The following is a 19,766-nucleotide window of genomic DNA, read 5'->3' as shown; positions in this document are numbered from 1 at the left end:
ACAGAAAATAGTGTCACTAGCGCCCCCTTCATTTCCGGAATTAAATAGTCACATTTCCATATAAGGTATGGAAATACCTTATATGGAAATATAGGGCGGGGACGGACAGTGGTCCGTCCCCGCCCCTTTCTGTTTGCTGCAGCGTGGTCCTTCTCCCCCAAACTGAATGATCGCTCCACCCACAGTTAGCAAGCTAAGATGCTAACAATACTAGCTTTCTAGAGTCAATTAATTGTTGAGGAATAAATTGTGAATAATTCCACAATTTAAGGAAAAGTTTGAAATTACTATTTAATTTAACAGTTGTTTTTTTTTTTGCTGAAGTTCAATGCATTATGCTTAAAATGATGTATTAGAAATAACATTGTTATATGCATCACATCATGTTATTTCATTAAAAAGATTAATAAATGTTTATTTTATATTTTAAATAATAGACTTGAGAATTGTATATTTTTTGTCTTAAGGTTTGTGGCGAACAAATTTAGCCTTTACATATTTTCCTTACAGGCTTGCAGACAACCTGAAAGACAGCGCGGAGGGCAAAAAAACCTCTGACGTGCAGGTATCCCATGATTCCTTTCCCAGTTCTCCCTCAGCCACAGGGGTTTCCTGTAGCCCACCGGTCTCCAATATAACATTCGCCTATAACTGTGTGTCCCTCTGTCTATAGTTGTTTCGGGGGCTTTTTTTTTGTGCGGTTAAGCCATAAAACTGGAGGCCGCTTTCTTTCCTTTGCTGGTGAGTAAATCAGTTCTTGAGCGCCGCAGCTGCTAACTGAACTAGCACGAGGCTACAGAGTTAGCTGCTTTTAGCTAATTTAGCTAGTTTACGTAGCGGAGTATTTCACATGAGCGCGTTCGCAACCTGCCAGATATGTTGCTACTACAGCACTGGGTTGTATTGTTTTTACTGCATTATTACCGCTGCGAATGTAGCTACTCGATCGAGCTATTTGGGGAAACAGTGAACAGTGTCCTCTTTGTCACTAATAAAGCATTTTGTTTCTTGGCTCCAGGTTTTTTCAGGATGTCTTACTCTCCTCCAATCAACCGCCCTCCGATTGGCATCCCACAGCTGCCCCCTGGCATGCCCCCTCCTCAGTATGCGGGCTTTGCTCCTCCGGTTCCTCCAGGTACTAAGTTGAGCACCTGACAGATGTGTTATTTACATTAACAAGACATGTGCATGGGAAATGGACAGAAACACAGAAGCAAAAGTTATCGGAATGTAAACACGGTAAAGTAGTTTCAGATTAGTTCATAAGTAATTAAAGACACAATAATGATAATTCAGAATATTGCTGAAGCATTAATGAACTTTAACACTTTTTGGCCAGTATTGAGAACACTGAAGATTGTGGTTGTAATGTAAAAAAAAATTTCAAGGCCTCTTGCAAAAGTCGAGACTACTTTAGCCAGGTATTGTATGAATTTGATATCATACCTTCAGCATCTCAACAGTTAGATTTCTGATCAACTTTGTGTGTGCTGTAGACTTTGATGAACATCCAGACTGTAAAATGTAGTGTCTTATTTTGATGTGACAAGGTTTCCCCCAGAAAACTAACCAAGCCTGGTGGTTGGGCGCTAGGACAGTCACTCATTCATTTGTGTTTTTGAATTAAAAAAATGTTTAAAGTTGACAGAAAATTTGAAAATTTCACCTGATAGTTATGTGTTGTTGGAAGATTAATGCTTGAATACCGACCATAAAGTCTTAAAAAAAAACTAAAACAAATAAGCAATACTTAGCCTGGTGGGGGCCCAAGTAAAGCCTGGTGGCCCGCCAGGCTTATAATACCCTGGGGGAAGCTCTGTGGGAATTAGCAGCTAGGCTTAACTTCATTTTCATCCTCGTTTTCAGGGACTCCCATGATCCCAGTACACATGGGTGTAATGGCTCCTGCACCCACAGTGAGTAAAAAAAAAAAAAAAAAAAGACCCCACTAACCATATATACATTTTATGTTAACAATATTATTTTATATGTATGACCTAAAATGTGCACTGGCTGTCCAGGTGCTGGTCCCGACCACAGTTACCATTGCACAGAAGCCGGTAACCACGAAGAAGGACCCTGTCCTCATCAGAGCCAAGGACGCAGAAGAGGGCGTGGGCCCCACCACCACCGTGTTTGTGGGGAACATCTCTGAGAAAGCGTCTGACATGTTGGTCAGGCAGCTTCTAGCAGTGAGTTCTCCATACGTCGCCGATCTGTCAGAATTAAACTGACGTCTATTTTCTTTTTTCTTTTAAAATTGTCCCAGGCAAGGATAGATTTGTGCCTTTTAATTCATTTGCGTGAAACGTAAGAAGGATCGAATGGCGTACACAATTACGGCTCAAAAGTTTAAAATATGGTGAAAAAGTAAATAATTTTTTTTGTCACTCATTTCAGAAAGTGAAATTCATATATATGTACATTACATATGGAGTCAAATATTTCAAGCCTCGACTTCTTTTAATGTAATTTCACAGCTTCTGAATCTTCCCCAAACTCTACACAATACTCTCAAGGCAATCGTTGTTTGTGCAACAAATTTCTTTTACTTTGAACTACTGAGCAACAGTCCAGGTGAGATGCTGTTGACTTTATGTGTGCCTCAGAAGGGGCTGGACACGAGGAACACGTGTAGCCTTGTGTAAGATTTTACTGCGTGTAGAGACTCTTGTTGTTTCTTTTTCACAATATTCGAATTTTCAGAGTCACTGAATTTAGTCATCCTATATTTCAGCCTGTCTGTATAATATTTGACTCATTGGAATTAGAGGGGCCCACTGAAAATTAAAATTGTGCATCATATTCTAGTTTTTTTTTTAAATAATCGAAGGCTTGTATTATATATAATCATCCCACCGTGGGAAAAACGGTGGGATGATTATAGAAAGATCTGAAATACATCCTCAAAGTCCAAAATATTCTGACATTGATGTCCACGATGGCTGCTGGCTGGGATTGAGTTGTTGATAAGTAAATAGGTTTTCTCAAAGGCATAAAACACATTATTTTTTGTTCTCCGTCAAAACAGAAATGCGGTATCGTTCTGAGCTGGAAGAGGGTCCAAGGTGCTTCTGGGAAACTTCAAGGTAATATAAACATAACCTTACTTTTAATTTCTTCTTCGTTAACATACACTGCTCAAAAAAATAAAGGGAACACTTAAACAACACAATATAACACCAAGTAAATCAAACTTCTGTGAAATCAAACTGTCCACTTAGGAAGCAACACTGATTGACTATCAATTTCACCTGCTGTTGTGCAAATGGAATAGACAACAGGTGGAAATTATTGGCAATTAGCAAGACACACACAATAAAGGAGTGGTTCTGCAGTTGGGACCACAGACCACTTCTCAGTACCTATGCTGTCTGGCTGATGTTTTGGTCAGTTTTGAATGTTGGTGGTGCTTTCACACTCGTGGTAGCATGAGACGGACTCCACAACCCACACAAGTGGCTCAGGTAGTGCAGCTCATCCAGGATGGCACACCAATGCGAGCTGTGGCAAGAAGGTTTGCTGTGTCTGTCAGCGTAGTGTCCAGAGGCTGGAGGCGCTACCAGGAGACAGGCCAGTACACCAGGAGACGTGGAGGAGGCCGTAGGAGGGCAACAACCCAGCAGCAGGACCGCTACCTCTGCCTTTGTGCAAGAAGGAACAGGAGGAGCACTGCCAGAGCCCTGCAAAAAGACCTCCAGCAGGCCACAAATGTGCATGTGTCTGCACAAACGGTTAGAAACCGACTCCATGAGGATGGTATGAGGGCCCGACGTCCACAGATGGGGGTTGTGCTCACAGCCCAACACCGTGCAGGACGCTTGGCATTTGCCAGAGAACACCAGGATTGGCAAATTCGCCACTGGCGCCTTGTGCTCTTCACAGATGAAAGCAGGTTCACATTGAGCACATGTGACAGACGTGACAGAGTCTGGAGACGCCGTGGAGAGCGGTCTGCTGCCTGTAACATCCTTCAGCATGACCGGTTTGGCAGTGGGTCAGTAATGGTGTGGGGTGGCATTTCTTTGGAGGGCCGCACAGCCCTCCATGTGCTCGCCAGAGGTAGCCTGACTGCCATTAGGTACCGAGATGAGATCCTCAGACCCCTTGTGAGACCATATGCTGGTGCGGTTGGCCCTGGGTTCCTCCTAATGCAGGACAATGCTAGACCTCATGTGGCTGGAGTGTGTCAGCAGTTCCTGCAAGATGAAGGCATTGAAGCTATGGACTGGCCAGCCCGTTCCCCAGACCTGAATCCGATTGAGCACATCTGGGACATCATGTCTCGCTCCATCCACCAACGTCACGTTGCACCACAGACTGTCCAGGAGTTGGCGGATGCTTTAGTCCAGGTCTGGGAGGAGATCCCTCAGGAGACCATCCGCCACCTCATCAGGAGCATGCCCAGGCGTTGTAGGGAGGTCATACAGGCACGTGGAGGCCACACACAATACTGAGCCTCATTTTGACTTGTTTTAAGGACATTACATTAAAGTTGGATCAGCGTGTAGTGTTATTTCACTTTAATTTTGTGTGTGGCTCCAAATCCAGGCCTCCATTGGTTAATAAATTTGATTTCCATTGATGATTTTTGTGTGATTTTGTTGTCAGCACATTCAACTTTGTACAGAACAAAGTATTCAATGAGAATATTTCTTTCATTCAGATCTAGGATGTGTTATTTGAGTGTTCCCTTTATTTTTTTGAGCAGTGTATATTATGCTGCCCAGTCCTGAGACCTATTACTATTAGAATAGTTTACTCATGTTCATGTTGATGCTGTCCTTATTATATTCTCTCTTTTTTTGATGCTTTTAAAATAAGAAAAACAAGTTTTTGTTGTTTTATGCAATCCAAAAATAACGGACTTTTTTTCCGCTCATTTTGGACATAATAAATCCTTTCTGCCCCGTGACATCTGGAAGCGTTTGGATTCTGTGAATATAAGGAGCCTGAATCGACGCTCCGAGCTCTCAGGCTTCTGCATGAGCTCCTCTTAGGCGACAAGAAGCTGCTGGTCAAGGTGGACGCTAAAACCAAGGCTCAGCTGGACGAATGGAAGGCAAAGAAGAGGAGCGCCAACGGGGTAACAGACCTGAAGCGAACGCTTATTTGTCTTTGATCCTTTTTTAAAGCATTTTTAAAAGTTTTTCTCCGGCTTTGACTCCCAGGGAACCACAGAGGGGTCAAAAAACAACGCGCAGGATGAGGAGGAGGTTCTCGATGAAGAAATTGTGCGTCGGGACCAGGTTGTGAAGGGGGCGATCGACGTCCTCATCCGAGAGTACTCGAGCGAGCTCAACGCTCCCTCGCAAGACTCCGACGGTCAGCCTCGCAACAGAAAGCGCAAAGAGAAGAAGGAGGAGGTAGTCAGATAATGAACTCTTTATTTTGGTCATGAAATTTTCCATCCCTGGTCTGTTTCCAAATCCGTCTTTAAATTTTTTTTAAGGACATCAACGCCATGGAGTTGGAGGATGACAAGAGAGACCTCATATCCAGAGAGATCAGCAAATTCAGAGACACACACAAGGTAACGTACCAACTTGCCTCTGTTGCTATGTACATAAGCAGAAAACTTATGTTTGTACTTAAAAATCCCTCCACAGGAAGTGGATTCACACTTAATAAACAATCTGTTAAGTGTGAATCCACTTACTGTGTCCATGTTAGCTTATGGACACAGTGTTTAAATTCCAAATAAACCTAATCTATTGATTAAACCTCACCAATATGGTAGAGTTCATTTGGTGACTAGAGCAAGATGAATCTCACTGTGTCAGCTTTGGAAAAGGTTGCGCGGATAGGACGCAGGTAAACTCTTTCTTTTCTTTTCTAATCCTACTGGGCGCCCCCTGCTGGAGGGTTTTGCTGAGGGGCAACTGGCTCTTATTTCATTTATTTCTGTGTCTTTGTCATTTCGGACAACATTGGGGTAAATTGCTCCATTTAAGCTGGAGAAGTAGTTCTATTTAATTCGATACGTGTCGCACCGTGTCGAGTTTAAAACTACCCAGCAGCCCAGTGAACCTCTGCACGTCCTGACATCCGTAAATCTGTGTTTGAGTACACACAGAGTCTAACCACTTCCTCTGTTGCTATGTACATAAAAAATACATTCCGTTAGTCAACAATAAAAGTGAGAGGTGCATTTTTAAAATGATACAATAGCTACACAATTCTGTAGTGGATGGGTGGATCATTTAACTGTAGCAGGTAACTTAATATTTGTGTAACAAAAATGATATCAGTCTAATTAAATAGAATGTATTGTTTATCTCTCTAAAATGAATCTAAAATTTCTCCTAAATTGAGCTTAAATTGCAAACTTCATACAAATGAATAAGAAAATGTGTACACAACTCTTCAGTTGGAAATTGAAAATATTGAGCTTTAGGAATCAATAACAAACCTACTATTAACTCATTTATTTCAGTTCATATATAATCGCAATAAATAGAATTTCAAAGGCACTCTGCAAAACAAGCATATCCAATCTATGTATAAAAATAGTGAGTCTGTTCAATTCAATCTAATAGACCGATTCAAAGGCAATGACATGCATTACAATTCAATTCGGTTTATAAAACAATAGTCAGAGGTGCTTTTTAGGGAATAATTTTTGCTATTAAAATGTTGATTATAGCATCTTTTTTTGTTGTTGTTTTGGGTTCTTATTGAGAAATGCGAATCAACAGGTCAGAGCTATAAAAATCTCCAAATCGGCCACAAAGACTCTGATTGGTGCATCTCTAGAAATAACTTCTTTTTTTTTTTTAAGCTTATGGTGGCTTTAAAAAAAAAAGAAAAAGAAATCGCATCCAAACAGGAGGTCAAACCAGTTTCAAACACTCACATTGATTTTCAAAAGACCGGCCTGCAGAATAGCACATTAAAGCTGATATTTAAAAGCAGTCCCAGTGGACGCATTGATATGACCTTAAATACAGTTTAGATGAGGATATCCGTCCTGTCCCGACGCAGACATCCTGGCTTTTATCTTCTGTGTCATTTGCATCAGTTGACGCATTAACAATATCCCATCATGAAGGTCATTTGTGTTAAGTAGCATTGTGTTGGTCTAGCTATAACTGATAGACGATAACATGTAGCAACCACTTTTTTTTTTTCTTGTGCTCTTTTCATTACCTGTCAGATCCAAATTTCAAACAATTCTTTAAGAAAATTATCATAAACTTTTATAAAATCTGAATTTGAACTCTGGATCTGCCGGACTTGCTATTTTTTAAACTGTATTGGTGAGACCTTAGAGGCACAGGAAGTCGACCTTCAGGTAAGATGGCTTCCCTACTTTTTCTTGTGTCAAACAATGAATTTAGAGGAGTTGATTTTGACATTTCTGTCACAGCAAACTGTTTCACAGCTATTTAGAATATTCTGACTTCATGATTGATCTGCTTTTCCTCCCATATCAGCATTTCCCCCAATGTATTATCAGCCTGGCGGGCCACCAGGCTTTGCTTGAGCCCCCGCCAGGCTTAGTATTGCTTATTTAGTTGTCTTTTTAAAATGTTTGCTTGTTTTTTGACTTTATAGTTGATGATTAGGTATTAATCTACCAATCTTTCAATAACACATAATTATCAAGTGATATTTTCAAATTTCCTGTCAACTTTAAACATTTTTGTGCCCAAAAACACGACGGGTCGCTGGACGAATGACACCCCAACCACCGGGCTTATCAAGTTTTCTGGGGGAAACCTTGCATATGTAGCTTGCAAGGTTAGGGGGAAAGAAGTGCTGAATCCGTAGGTCATCTCCTACAAGCTGCAAAACTATATCTCCAGAACAAAATGCCATTGTGTTTGGTTTTAGCGAGAAGCAAGAGTTCATGTCTTGTTTTGTGCAAAGACTTTTGATCATTTGTGCAAAGTGTAAGCATGATTATTAGGGGAGCACCAATAAATTGGACCCAAGTTCCTTAATTTTTGGCGATTGGATGATACAGACATGTGAAGCCGATTTATATCTCCCTCTGCAAAGGTAAAAAAACATAAAATAGAATTGACCACTGCCCACCAGGTCATGTCTACACGTGTGTGGTTAACAATCGTCGCCCCAGCTGTGGCCAACTTGGCAACTTTGTCACCATGTTTAGCAACTTATCAGACAAAAAAAAAAAATCAGTATTGGCCAAAATCATAATCGGCAGGTCAGGCTTTTTTTAAATCCCAGAAGACTGCACCTATACTGATTATGTAAATTTGAGGGAAAAAATAGTAGTCCTAAAATAAGCCTCTGTCCTCTATGCTGCAGCGAGGCAGATATCTCTTACACATGCTTTCCTGTATCTCACATAATCACGACAGAAAAAAATACATTGGTACTGGTTATGTCATTTATTTAAAAGTGGGCCGTTTGCCATGTAAAGCCGTGATTTATATTAATCCACTTGGCACCCTTAGGTAACGTCAGAGCGGTCCATTACGTAGCACCGATGTTAAGTACGCTACGCGTTCAAAGCTGACTTGGCAGCTTCTCTGACTCTAAAAGCTTTGTAAGCAAAAAGCCCATTTAGGATAAAATCTCCTTCCTCAATAACACAAAGCAGACTGTCCTAAGTCTTAGTGTTTATCCTTCTGTCTGTTTGCTGTTTGTCTGATAAAACCAATGTCAATCATGTATTTTTTTTTTGTATGTTTTTCAACTAGCAGTTTGTCCATTTGTATGACTGCGCATTGATTTGGGGAAAACAAGCAGGCGGATATGAATTTGACCAATATGTTTTTAGCCCACAGCTGAGTTGTTATTGAAATAGCCTCTTATTACATCAGAGCATAATCGCAGATATCCTCTGCTCACTGCCCAGTTACGTACTCCGCCTTGTGAAAGCGTTCATGCTGCTTGAGCTTTTTAATGTCGTTCTGTGACGTCACAGCCACCGACATGCTTTTTATTGGGGTTTTATGTAATAGACTAACACAAAGCAGTTTATCACATAGGCAGAGGAAAAATGTTGCATTGACACTCGGAGGCAACATTTGAACGTGGTTCCCCAGGAGTCTGGGTCTATAGAATCAAGGGGTAATAGAGTTCAGTTGATGGTTTTCACATGAGTTTAACCTGAACTGAGATGTAAATGGAGCTGAAACGATTAATCCGATTAGGCCTGTCGCGATAAACAATATATCAATTAATCGCACGATAAATTAAAACTATCGACGTCATTTTAATTATCGGCTTTATTGTCTCTTCCGGCCCTTTTCTCTTTCTGTTGATGACACTGAATGAAAAAGGGCTCAACTCCGGTGCTCTCCACTGACTCCTCCCTTCCTCATTTTCTATGTGTAAAGCCCAGCGCACACGACACGATCTTAGAGCTGTCGGCCCATTTTCAAAACCTGAGACCACACATTAGCCGACAGAAATCCTAGGTATAACGGTTCGATCGGGTTCGTTCCTGCCGTGTGGTGTCCAACAATGGGCACAAAATAATGGCTACAAGTTCAGTTAACTAATTTTAAAACCAGGCATTAATCAATGCTTTACTACAATCTACATGCAATGCATGTGGCTAGTGTCAGCATAAAGTCCTGACTGAATGAAAATCATTATAACCTATTTATGTCACCTTAATGAAGAACAGCTGAAAAGTTACCGGGTTTATCAACTGCGGTAGCAATTTCGCTCCAACTCCTCCTCTTGTCATTTCTATATTCTTTGCATGAAATGTTGAATAAACATTAATGTTGTTTCCACATATCATCTCCAATGTTCGCTGGACTTTGGGTTGCACCGTATCAGCTGTTTGTGATTCCCCTCCGTAATTTCCCCTCAGAAAACACAGAGGAGAATCCGTGCTTTCTGATTGGCTACCTGTCACATTCAACAGGCTGCGTTAATGCTCGGCCACAACAATCTACCATAACACACCACACACTACAGGATGATCGGTTATAAAATCATAAGCGACAATCTTAGAACGGTTCTAAGATTGTAATAAGGGGAAAATCAGGGCAAAACTCATGTAGTGTGAATTATTGCATCAGATAGTCGATGTGCCCATCTTCTCTATTTAAATCTAATTATTACTGAAGGGCAACATAATATACAGACTTCATAATCTGCACTCTTTTGGTTGAATGCAGTATTTATTTCCACTTTGGCTTTATGTTGTTTAGTCTTTATCCAAGTACATTTTTTGTTAATGGAGACTGAGAATCCATTTTATTTTTGTTTTTCTTTATTTTGTTTATCAGTTCCAGTGTTTAGTGTTCTTTTGAAAATAAAGTGTATCTATCTTTGGCAGGAAATCGCATGCATTATTACGTTATTTCCATTAAATCAGTGTGAAAAGGTCTTCAAACAATATTATCGTTTATCGCAATAATTTTTGAGACAATTAATCGCTCAGCAAAATTTGCTATCGTGACAGGCCTAAATCCGATTAATTGTGACGAATCGATTATCGAAATAATCGTCAACTAATTTAGCAATCAGTTAATCATTAATAGGAAAACAATTCCTCAAGTTTCAGTTTTTGTTTCACGCTGTTCAAATTCTGTAAAAAAACAATCAAAACAAAGCAAAAAAACAAATGAGCTCTTCACTGTATTGATGTTAAGTCGAGCAGAAAGGTCTTCATGTGTTGGTGTTGAAATGATTATTTTTGCTGCAGATGCGTCCTTTGCTACAAATGATCGGGCGTACACTTATGTTGTTGCATTTCAGGCAATAAAATGTTTTGTTTTCTTATATGATGAAGGAATTGGGCTATTTGCATCTTTAATGTGTTTCCAATATTGTATAAAGAAAGACTTGATTGAAAAGTCTGCAGAATTTTAAAATCTGATTAATCATCAGAATAATCGACATATTGATCGATAACTAGGAAGAATCGTTAGTTGCAGCCTTAGATTTAAATCCGTCAGACCTGCCGTAGCGTTGGACCGCTCCTCCTGGTGGAAACTACAAGGCTGGGAAGACTTCCTGACTCAAGTCAGAGCGGCCATCTTGTCCTTGTAGGATGTCAACATCCCCAAAACAGGCAGTCTAAACTGCTTTCTTCAGCATCATGTGGTGATTGTGTGTGGGATTTTGTGTGTGTGTCAGTGCAATAACGTTTCTGATCTTTAACGTCCTTTGACAAATGTTCCTCTTTTTTTTTTCTTCTTTCTCCTGTCTGGCTGCTGCAGAAACTGGAAGAGGAAAAAGGGAAGAAAGACAAGGAACGACTTGAGCTCGAGAAGGAGCGGAAGGAGAGGGACAAGGAGCGCGAGCGCGAGAGGGAGCGGCGCGACCGAGAGAAGGAAAAGGAGAGGGAGAGAGAACGGGAACGGGACAAGGAGCGGGAACGAGAACGGGAGCGGGAGAGGGACCGAGAACGGGAGCGGACGAAAGAGCGCGAGAGAAGTCGAGACGTCAGCGAAGCGCGCAGCAGGTCGAGGTCAGAGCTTTTGACGCTTCGACAGTGTGAGAATTGTTGGCGTAAAAACCACATTATTGAACGGCTGAAATGGATTAAACGTCAACCCATTCACAATCTGGTAGCTCATGGTGTAGCAGTGTGAAACGTCAAGTTGAGTCCGAGTTTCAACCGTCTAGCTGCTGAACTTTTTGTGAATCTTGGGTCTGATGGTTGAAACTTGAACGCAGTTGGATGCTCCTACAGGGAGATGTTCCCAAACACTCATCAGAATTGGGCTTTAACGGACAAAGCAGGCTGTGAAATCGACCTATTGGAAATGTGTGAACTATACCTCAGAGTTCCAGCTCATTTTAGCAACAAATGTATTGGAATGTACACAACACTGTCAAGACAAGAGGTCAAAAAATCACCCAGGATTATGGCTGAAGCTAGCGGATCGCTACACAAAGTTGCTTAGTTACATTAAACCAAATATTAATAGGGGGTTTATATAAATATTTTTTTCAGGGTCTAGACTTTAATCCGTTAACTTTGATTATTTACTTATAGATTTTCACGCAATTAATTGGTATTTCTTTTTTTAATTTACATTTAAAAGTTAATGATGCTCCACCCAGGAGAAGGAATAATTCAAATTCAGTAATAAAGGCTTCAGATTCAATTACTAAAGCTTATAAAGAGCGCATGTTAACGTTTCATTGAAATTGCGTTTGTGCAGCAAGGAGCCATAAACAGGAAAATCTGTCTGAATGCCTCATTTGAGCATTTAGGAGGTTAATACTGGGCGCCGCGGTAACGAGTATCCCGTCTCAGAAGCAAAACAAATCAATGCTTTTTGCTAGTTTTGCTGATCTAAACATCTGCGACTTCGTAGTTATGTCCTGAATTGACAATATTCCGCGAATATTCTGAAATCGTCTTTGCAGGGAGAGAAACAGAGAAGATAAAAAACGAGATCGTGACGAAGACGAGGAAGATGTTTACGAGCGGCGGAGACTTGAGAGGAGGCTGAGAGACAAAGAGGCTGCTTACCAAGAAGTATGAATGCGACTTCTCTCTTTTTGTGTTGCACGTAATTGATTACTCACAGGAAGATGTGTTAATCGTGTGTTTTTGTTGTTTTTTTTTCTTGTGAAGCGGCTCAAAAACTGGGAGATCCGAGAGAGGAAGAAGGCTCGCGAATACAACAAAGAAAATGAGAGGGAGGACGAGAGGCGGCGTGAAATGGTACACATCATGCACTAAAAATAAATGTTTTTTGTTTTTGTTTTTTTTTGGTCAACTTATTTGTGGTTTCATGCATATTCTTTTTATTTTTGTTTTATGGTATTCTCAAAATCAGATGAAAGAAGCCAAAAGACTGAAAGAGTTCCTCGAGGATTATGACGACGACAGGGACGATCCGAAGTACTACAGGTTGATCACCTCAACTCGCACTTTGAGACGCCGTGTTTCTGCTCTGCTGTCGGAAACTGAACAACACACAATGGCCCATCTATTTGTTTTTCTCGTCCTCAGAGGCAGCGCTTTGCAAAAGCGACTGCGTGACCGCGAAAAGGAAATGGAAATGGACGAGCGAGATCGAAAGAGGGAAAAGGAGGAGCTGGAAGAGATTAGACAAAGGCTGCTTGCTGAGGGTCACCCTGACCCAGATGCAGAGCTGCAGAGGGTAAATCCTCCTAAATGATTCATTAACGTAAAGTTTGACCTATTTTTCTCCTAAATTTGATGAAAATATTTAAGGTTTACAAAGTAACAGCACTTTGTAAACCTTCATTTCCAAATGTAATATCCTCCGTCATTCATTTGCTACTTTGCGCCACACTGGTTTGTAATTTACCTTGAAACATGTTCACTTCATGGACTTGCTAACAAATCTTACTGATGTAGGGATTCATCATGACAAATAGATTAAAGTCACATTTAGAAACAACTAAATCATTACTCCTGAAGAAGAAAACACAACTCAAGTTTACCATTGTTTCCTAATACGCATGTTGTGCTGGAAAAAGTTTGAATCCTTTTTATTGGGTGTTAATTCATGCCGCTGGTTATCTATTTTGAAGCTGCATAAACATTAACATTATATTATACTCACTGAAGTAGTGTTTGCAATGCTGTTCATTCATCTAATTGTACAACAGAGTTTTAGGACCAGGCTAGGAAAAAAAATAAATCCTTTACATCATAATATTGGTCATAATACTATGAGAAAAAAATCGTAACATTACAAAAAAAGAGCGGTGGGACAGTAGTCACAATCAAACCAGAATGTTGCAATGATGTGAGAACAACAATTAATCCAAAATAACATATTAAAGTCAAAGCAATGTGAGAATAAAATCATATTACCAGAATGAAGTAATAATATTAGGAGAATGAGGTAGCACTGCTACACGAAAAATAAGAGATTAAAATGAGAAATGTTGAGCATTTTGTGAAGTTACTTTGGTATCAGTTTTTACAACTGAAGAAATAATTGATCTTTTAACACATCGAGATTAAATTATTATCAGTAGCAGGAGTTTTGAATGATTGTATAATTGACTGAGTCTATTTTGAAGAGAGAACTCTTTATTTATTTTTTTTTGCATTAAAATGACTTTTTCCTGGTAATTTTATGACTTTTTCCCCAGTAACATTGTGTTTCTGCTCTGCTAACGTCATGACTTCATTCTCCTTGTATCCTTACTTTGTTCTCATGATTTAAAAAGTCGTTTTCTTAGTCTGGCCCTATTTCTCTGTTGTAAAATTGTAACAATTTTCTGCAGGTCGAATGTTGAAAAAGGATAAAAGTTAAGGATAAAACATTATACGATTAGAATTCAAAATCCACCAGCAATGTGGCAATAGGTGGATTAAATGGCAAACGGGATAAGAAAATGTTCTTCAGTCCCGATTAGACTTGACTTGGACTTGCCTCTCAGAGTCTTGAGACATAAATCGTTGTTGGTGGAAGATTTTACACTTGACTTGGACTTGGCCTAAAAGACTTGAAGCTTAATTTTGACTTGCTACTCAAAAGACTTGAAACTCGATCTGGAAGAAAACTCACTTTGAATGTCTCTGCTTTGGATTCCTGCAGATGGAGGAGGAAGCCGAGCGCAGGCGGCGGCCTCCTCTGAACCTGGAAGCCGAGGAGGAAGTAAGCCAGGAGAAAACTCACCGCGACCGTGAACTGGAGCAGGTTCGCGAACGCGAACGCCACCACGAACGCGACCGCCATCACGAACGCGACCGCCACCACGAACGGGAGCGAGAGAGGGAGAAGAGAGCCTCTGAGAGGCCCGTGGAGCCAAAGTCCCAACCGCCCCGGCAGGATTCAGACGAGGATGACGACAACAACGACACTAACGTCAACGAAAGACACGAGGACGACTTCCGTGACGGCGAAGACTCACTAGAGGCCAAGCCCCAACTTAAGCCCGTAATGAGACCAATCACCATTGCCCCATCAGTTTCTTCTGCTAGTGGGAACGCGACTCCGAACACTCCTGGGAACGATTCCCCCTGCGGCATAATCATTCCAGGAGAGAACACCCCCGACCTCCAGCCTTTAGAGGAACATCGGCCCAAGATCGGCCTCAGCCTCAAACTGGGTGAGTGCAACAGCACACCTTAAACACAGCCTTAAAAAGGCTTAAATTCATATGTCTAGAAATGAAAGCCTTAAAATGTCTTCAATTTAGATTTAAAAATCACAGGTCTTAAATGTTGTTCTGGCTGGACTGTTAGTTTTGGATGTATAGTTTTCTTCTTATCATGGAAATTTTCCTGCTGGCAAAGGTTTGAGTGGTGTACAGACATCTTCATCCTGTTTTGTGACTCAGTAGAGGCTACCGCTAACTAGCTGCTAATATACCCTTGCTAGCTAGCTTGTTAGCTTTTCTGCGTCTATCATTGGTAAGTGTAAATTTACACTTTACAGTTACCAACATTGGTCTTCATCACTCGCTCACATAAGTTGCTAACCCATTTGATGCTACATGCATCCAAAAAGCGTGACACTTTTATATGAAATATGAGACTTTCTTTTCTACATTTCTGTTGTGCTACAAGTCTTACATTTTGGTCATAATGATCTTAAAATGTCTCAATTTTTTTTTTTTTTTACATTTTTTTTTTTGGTCTTAATTACATTAATTACAGGTCATACATTTTGTCTCAGCAAGACTGTTTAATTTTCTATGTGTAGTATTTTATTTTTTTTTTTTGTTGCTCTTATGGAATTTTTCTGGAAAAAGTTCGAGTCGCATGCAGACATCTTCACTGCGTTATGTGACTCCAGATGATTGAGGCTACTGCTAACTAGCTGCTAAAGCCTTTGCTAGCTAGCTTTTCTGTGTCTGTTTTGGGTAAATGCAAATTTCTCACCATTTGGCCGGACAATGTTTGTTTTTTCCAACCCACAATTCCAGAAACATTCTGTTCAAAAAATAATGCTTCCAGTCACTATTAGCATTTTTGCGATTTCTAGATTGTAATTTTTATCCCTATTATGGACCAGGATTCTGTGACTTTTAATAAAGATTGAATTGAATTAATACATATATACAGACCAAAAGTTATAGTTTTTTTTTTGGTAAATTGAATTCAATGTGTCATTAAAAAGTCTTAAACTTGACCTGCTAAACTCTGCTGTAAACACAAGGTGCCTGTTCCTGCAGCGTTCAGACAGAACAAATCCAGTTATTCATTTTCCTCCTGCAGGTGCGACCAACAGCCCCAGTCAGCTCAATGCTGTAAAGAGAAAGAAGCTGGCGGCGGTGGACAGCGTCTTCAACAAGTTTGACGACGAGGAAGCGGACGAGCAGCCCCGCAAAAGGAAGCTGGTTCCCCTGGACTACGGTGACGATGACAAGAGTCTGGGACTCGACGGGGCAGAAATTTCCGCTGCCAAGGGCGGCAGCATCAACACAGAGGAGAAGCGGAAGCACATCAAGAGCCTTATCGAGAAGATTCCCACCGCCAGGCCGGAGCTTTTCTCTTACCCGCTGGATTGGGCTATGGTCGATTCGGTAAAAATAATAGTGCATTTAAAAAAAATATATATATATATATAAATATTACTGTTTATTAAGTTATGGGATGTTATTCTCGTGTGTTTTCTAGGCTCTGATGGATCGCCGGATTAGACCGTGGATTAATAAGAAGATCATTGAATACATTGGGGAGGAGGAGCCCACCCTGGTTGATTTTGTCTGTACTAAGGTTTGTATTTATTCACTGAAATGACTGTGAACAACTAGCATTTTTCCAGACTTCATTATCAGTTTGCTTCTTTTAGAAGATAAGTTTTTTTTATATATATATATATATATATATGTATATATATAAACAGCTTACAGCCACGGCTAACTCTGGGAGCCAAGGTAGAAAAGCCTTTTCCCTGTAGTCCAAAAGACTTTTTTTACTGCAAAATGCAGCCAGAAAGTATGGCTTCATACATTCTGGCATTGTATGATTGCACTTATGGTTGAACATAAGTGCAATCATTTGCATATTGAGAGTCTGCAGAGGCTGATGATCTCCCCACTCAGCTCCCAGGTCACTGTTGAAACTTTGAGCTTTATGTCCAATCCACATGAATTAAGTGACAGAAACTAATTTTCTCACTGCATCTTTGATTCATTTTGTCCAGCTGTAGGTCTCTGTCCAATCAGAGTCAGCTATTGTGTAGTTGGTGCTTTTAATCAGTTTTCAGTTAATTAAATCCAAGTCTATGGAACACAAAATGTTACTAAAATCACTCTGTCCTTCTAAAATCTTTCAGAAAATCGTAAAAGTGCATCAAATCATATCGAATTGTATCATTTGCCAAATATCGTGATACATATTGTATCATATCGTGAGATTATTGTATCGCTACACCTCTAATATAATATATATATATATATATATATATATATATATATATTTTTTTTTTTTTTTACTTAATTTGTTTTTCCATTTTATGTCCAGATAATGGCACACAGCACTCCCCAGGGGATCCTTGATGATGTGGCTATGGTATGTTGAAATGTTTCAATATTGTCTCAATTCCCCAGTATTACACCTTTAAAGCTTTAAGTAAGTTAGATTAATAATTGTCTACAAAAATGTATGTAACAGAAAAAGAAATCCATATCCAATTCAGTGATTGATGCAGGACATTTCACTGTTTTTTTGCCTGTAGCTTTAGTTATTGGAGCCATCTGCTGCGAGACATTTCCTACCGACTCTACAGTCTGCTCATAGTTATCCATTTGAAAAACTGGCTTTTATTACTACGAATAAATTAAATATGCCAGCAGAAGGTCACTTAGAGCTCTAGTGGTTTGGCCAGGGATCATAATCTGTTATATTTCATAAGAGCCAGATGGTCCAAACATGGATCAGCAGCAGAATAAATGGAAACTGGCTGCACTACAAGGTTTTTAGACAATAATATAGAATTAATTAAAATATTTGTGAGATGCATATACTTCTGTACACAATTCATAAGGAAGTAAATTGATACATCACACTTCAAGTACTTCATTACATAGGCATGGAAGGAAGGTAGGAAGAGTACGTTGAGTATGAAAAGTGGATTTTATCATTTTAGACATCAATATTTAGAGTTTTTTTTTAAGTTCCTGGCTGAGCTGCTCTTTAAAAGGTTTCTTTCACCCACAGTTTATTATTTATTTAAATCAGGATTTTAAAGTGAACTTTTGGTTCTCAAATTTATCATGAGCAAAGGTGTTTATGACCTAAAAAAGGAGCAATGAGACAGCTAGCTTTTTTAAGAGAATAAAAGTGGCACAGTACAAAAATAGAGGTGGGTTATTATTGTATCGTTTATCATGTATCGTGATTTATTGTTGTTACAGTAAATTCCAATTGGTGACGTTTAAATACCCCTAAAACTATTTTTATCCACCGTTTGTTTAATAAAAGTCTATCAATAAATTTAAAAATGATTAAATCCATTTCCTGTGTGCAGTTTAGTGAAACGAGTCGCACTCCTTTGTGCGACAGGTGCCATACAAAAGTCATATTTTACAAATGTTTCTCAAAAGCAGTACTTGTGTTTGTTTGGCTATGACTGCTGTGTTATACTGTGATACAGCTACATAAAAAAAAATGCATATGTCGTCACTTTTATCGCTACCGCAAGAGTACCACAAAATATCGTGATGACATTTTAAGTTCATACCGCCCAACCCTTCTGAAAAATGTCGTATTTTGACGGCTGATATTGATTTATATGCTAGCAAAGTGGTGCGACTACAACATTTTTAGAAAATAATTTGAAAAGATTGACCAAATGTAGAAGTCTCGCTCAAAACAAATCCTTTCTGCTGTGTGAGCGCTTTAGGATTTCTAAATGTAGAACTCTAGAAACGCGTCTTGGCAGGACTGTCCGTTTTCATTTGGGCAACTCGTCACGTTTCACTTGAATCTTCCCCTGATCTCGTTTCGTTTTAGGTCCTCGATGAAGAAGCAGAAGTCTTCATAGTAAAAATGTGGAGGTTACTTATTTATGAAACAGAAGCCAAGAAGATTGGACTGGTGAAGTAAAGACTATGAAACCCCCACCCGAGCTTTCACTGCAGCTAGCTACAGTTTGTCCTCCGGTCCTCCAGACTGTAAATACGTGCTCATACTCCTCTCCATTCCACCTGCAAGGAGCTGCTACCTTGTACGTATGCGTGTCTGTGTGAGTGTATGTGTCTGTATGATAAAGGTTCCAGTTTGTGAGCAGAGAGTTTGCACAAACCTCAAGCATGGTAAAACTCTGGTTTTATTGTTTTGTCATTTTTTTCTTTTCTTTTCTTTTCTTTTGGCATTGTTAGAGAAAAAGGCAGTTGCATTTCACTGCCTGCTCTCCAGGTTGTTGAACATTGTACATACTGCTTTGATTTGCTAGTGTTCTGTGAAAGCTCTGCCCTGACAAGTGAACTAATAAACGTGCTTTTTAAAAAAAAAAACAACCACCAAGAAACAAAAGTTGAAGTGTTTGGAGTTTGTTTTTGCTCTTATTTTGTTCCTAAAAAGTTAGCCATCTTTCAAACCTAAAATGGAGGTCAGTTTGACTGCCTCTATCGTCTTGTACTTGATAAGAATGAAAATCTGACATTTCTAGAATAATATTTTGGGCAAGTTGTGATGTTTTATGGTCAGTTGAACTTGTTTCTCTGCACATATTAAACTTGATATGTGTGTTGATTTCACACAGAAAAAAAACAAAACACTGATATTTATATAAAATCTGACACAGTTCCAGTTGGATGTCTATCCAGTCTTCGCAGGCGTTCTTTTTTTGTTCTACTTTCAATAAAGTCCTTGAATTGTTCTTTTTTCCCCCCCCATAAGTATCACACAGCAGCTTCTTTGAATTACAAAAACGAGA

The 19,766-nt window shown here is 39.7% G+C and overlaps 2 protein-coding genes across 2 annotated transcripts in view; both read left to right on the top strand.

Moving 5' to 3' along the window:
• Nucleotides 1-2,824, top strand: part of LOC116708470 (MAP/microtubule affinity-regulating kinase 3-like) — a 40,132-nt gene extending 37,308 nt beyond the window's left edge. Inside the window, exon 4 of the mRNA XM_032546329.1 lies at nt 2,812-2,824. The gene's annotated coding sequence lies outside the window, so the exon portion shown is untranslated. The remainder of the gene's footprint in view (nt 1-2,811) is intronic.
• Nucleotides 573-19,651, top strand: LOC116708427 (RNA-binding protein 25-like). The gene is made up of 18 exons (XM_032546279.1): nt 573-741; nt 1,019-1,135; nt 1,867-1,916; nt 2,022-2,192; nt 3,032-3,089; nt 4,926-5,086; nt 5,172-5,366; nt 5,453-5,533; nt 11,157-11,407; nt 12,316-12,427; nt 12,527-12,616; nt 12,732-12,805; nt 12,908-13,058; nt 14,475-14,988; nt 16,100-16,407; nt 16,502-16,600; nt 17,351-17,398; nt 18,842-19,651. The coding sequence occupies exons 2-18, from the start codon at nt 1,030-1,032 to the stop codon at nt 18,932-18,934; spliced, it is 2,562 nt and encodes an 853-aa protein (XP_032402170.1). The 5' UTR covers nt 573-741; nt 1,019-1,029; the 3' UTR covers nt 18,935-19,651.
• Nucleotides 19,652-19,766: the final 115 nt, after the last annotated feature.

Source organism: Xiphophorus hellerii, chromosome 19, assembly GCF_003331165.1.
Source record: "Xiphophorus hellerii strain 12219 chromosome 19, Xiphophorus_hellerii-4.1, whole genome shotgun sequence".
NCBI classification, from domain to species: Eukaryota; Metazoa; Chordata; class Actinopteri; order Cyprinodontiformes; family Poeciliidae; genus Xiphophorus; species Xiphophorus hellerii.
This window is presented reverse-complemented; position numbering and strand designations above follow the sequence as displayed.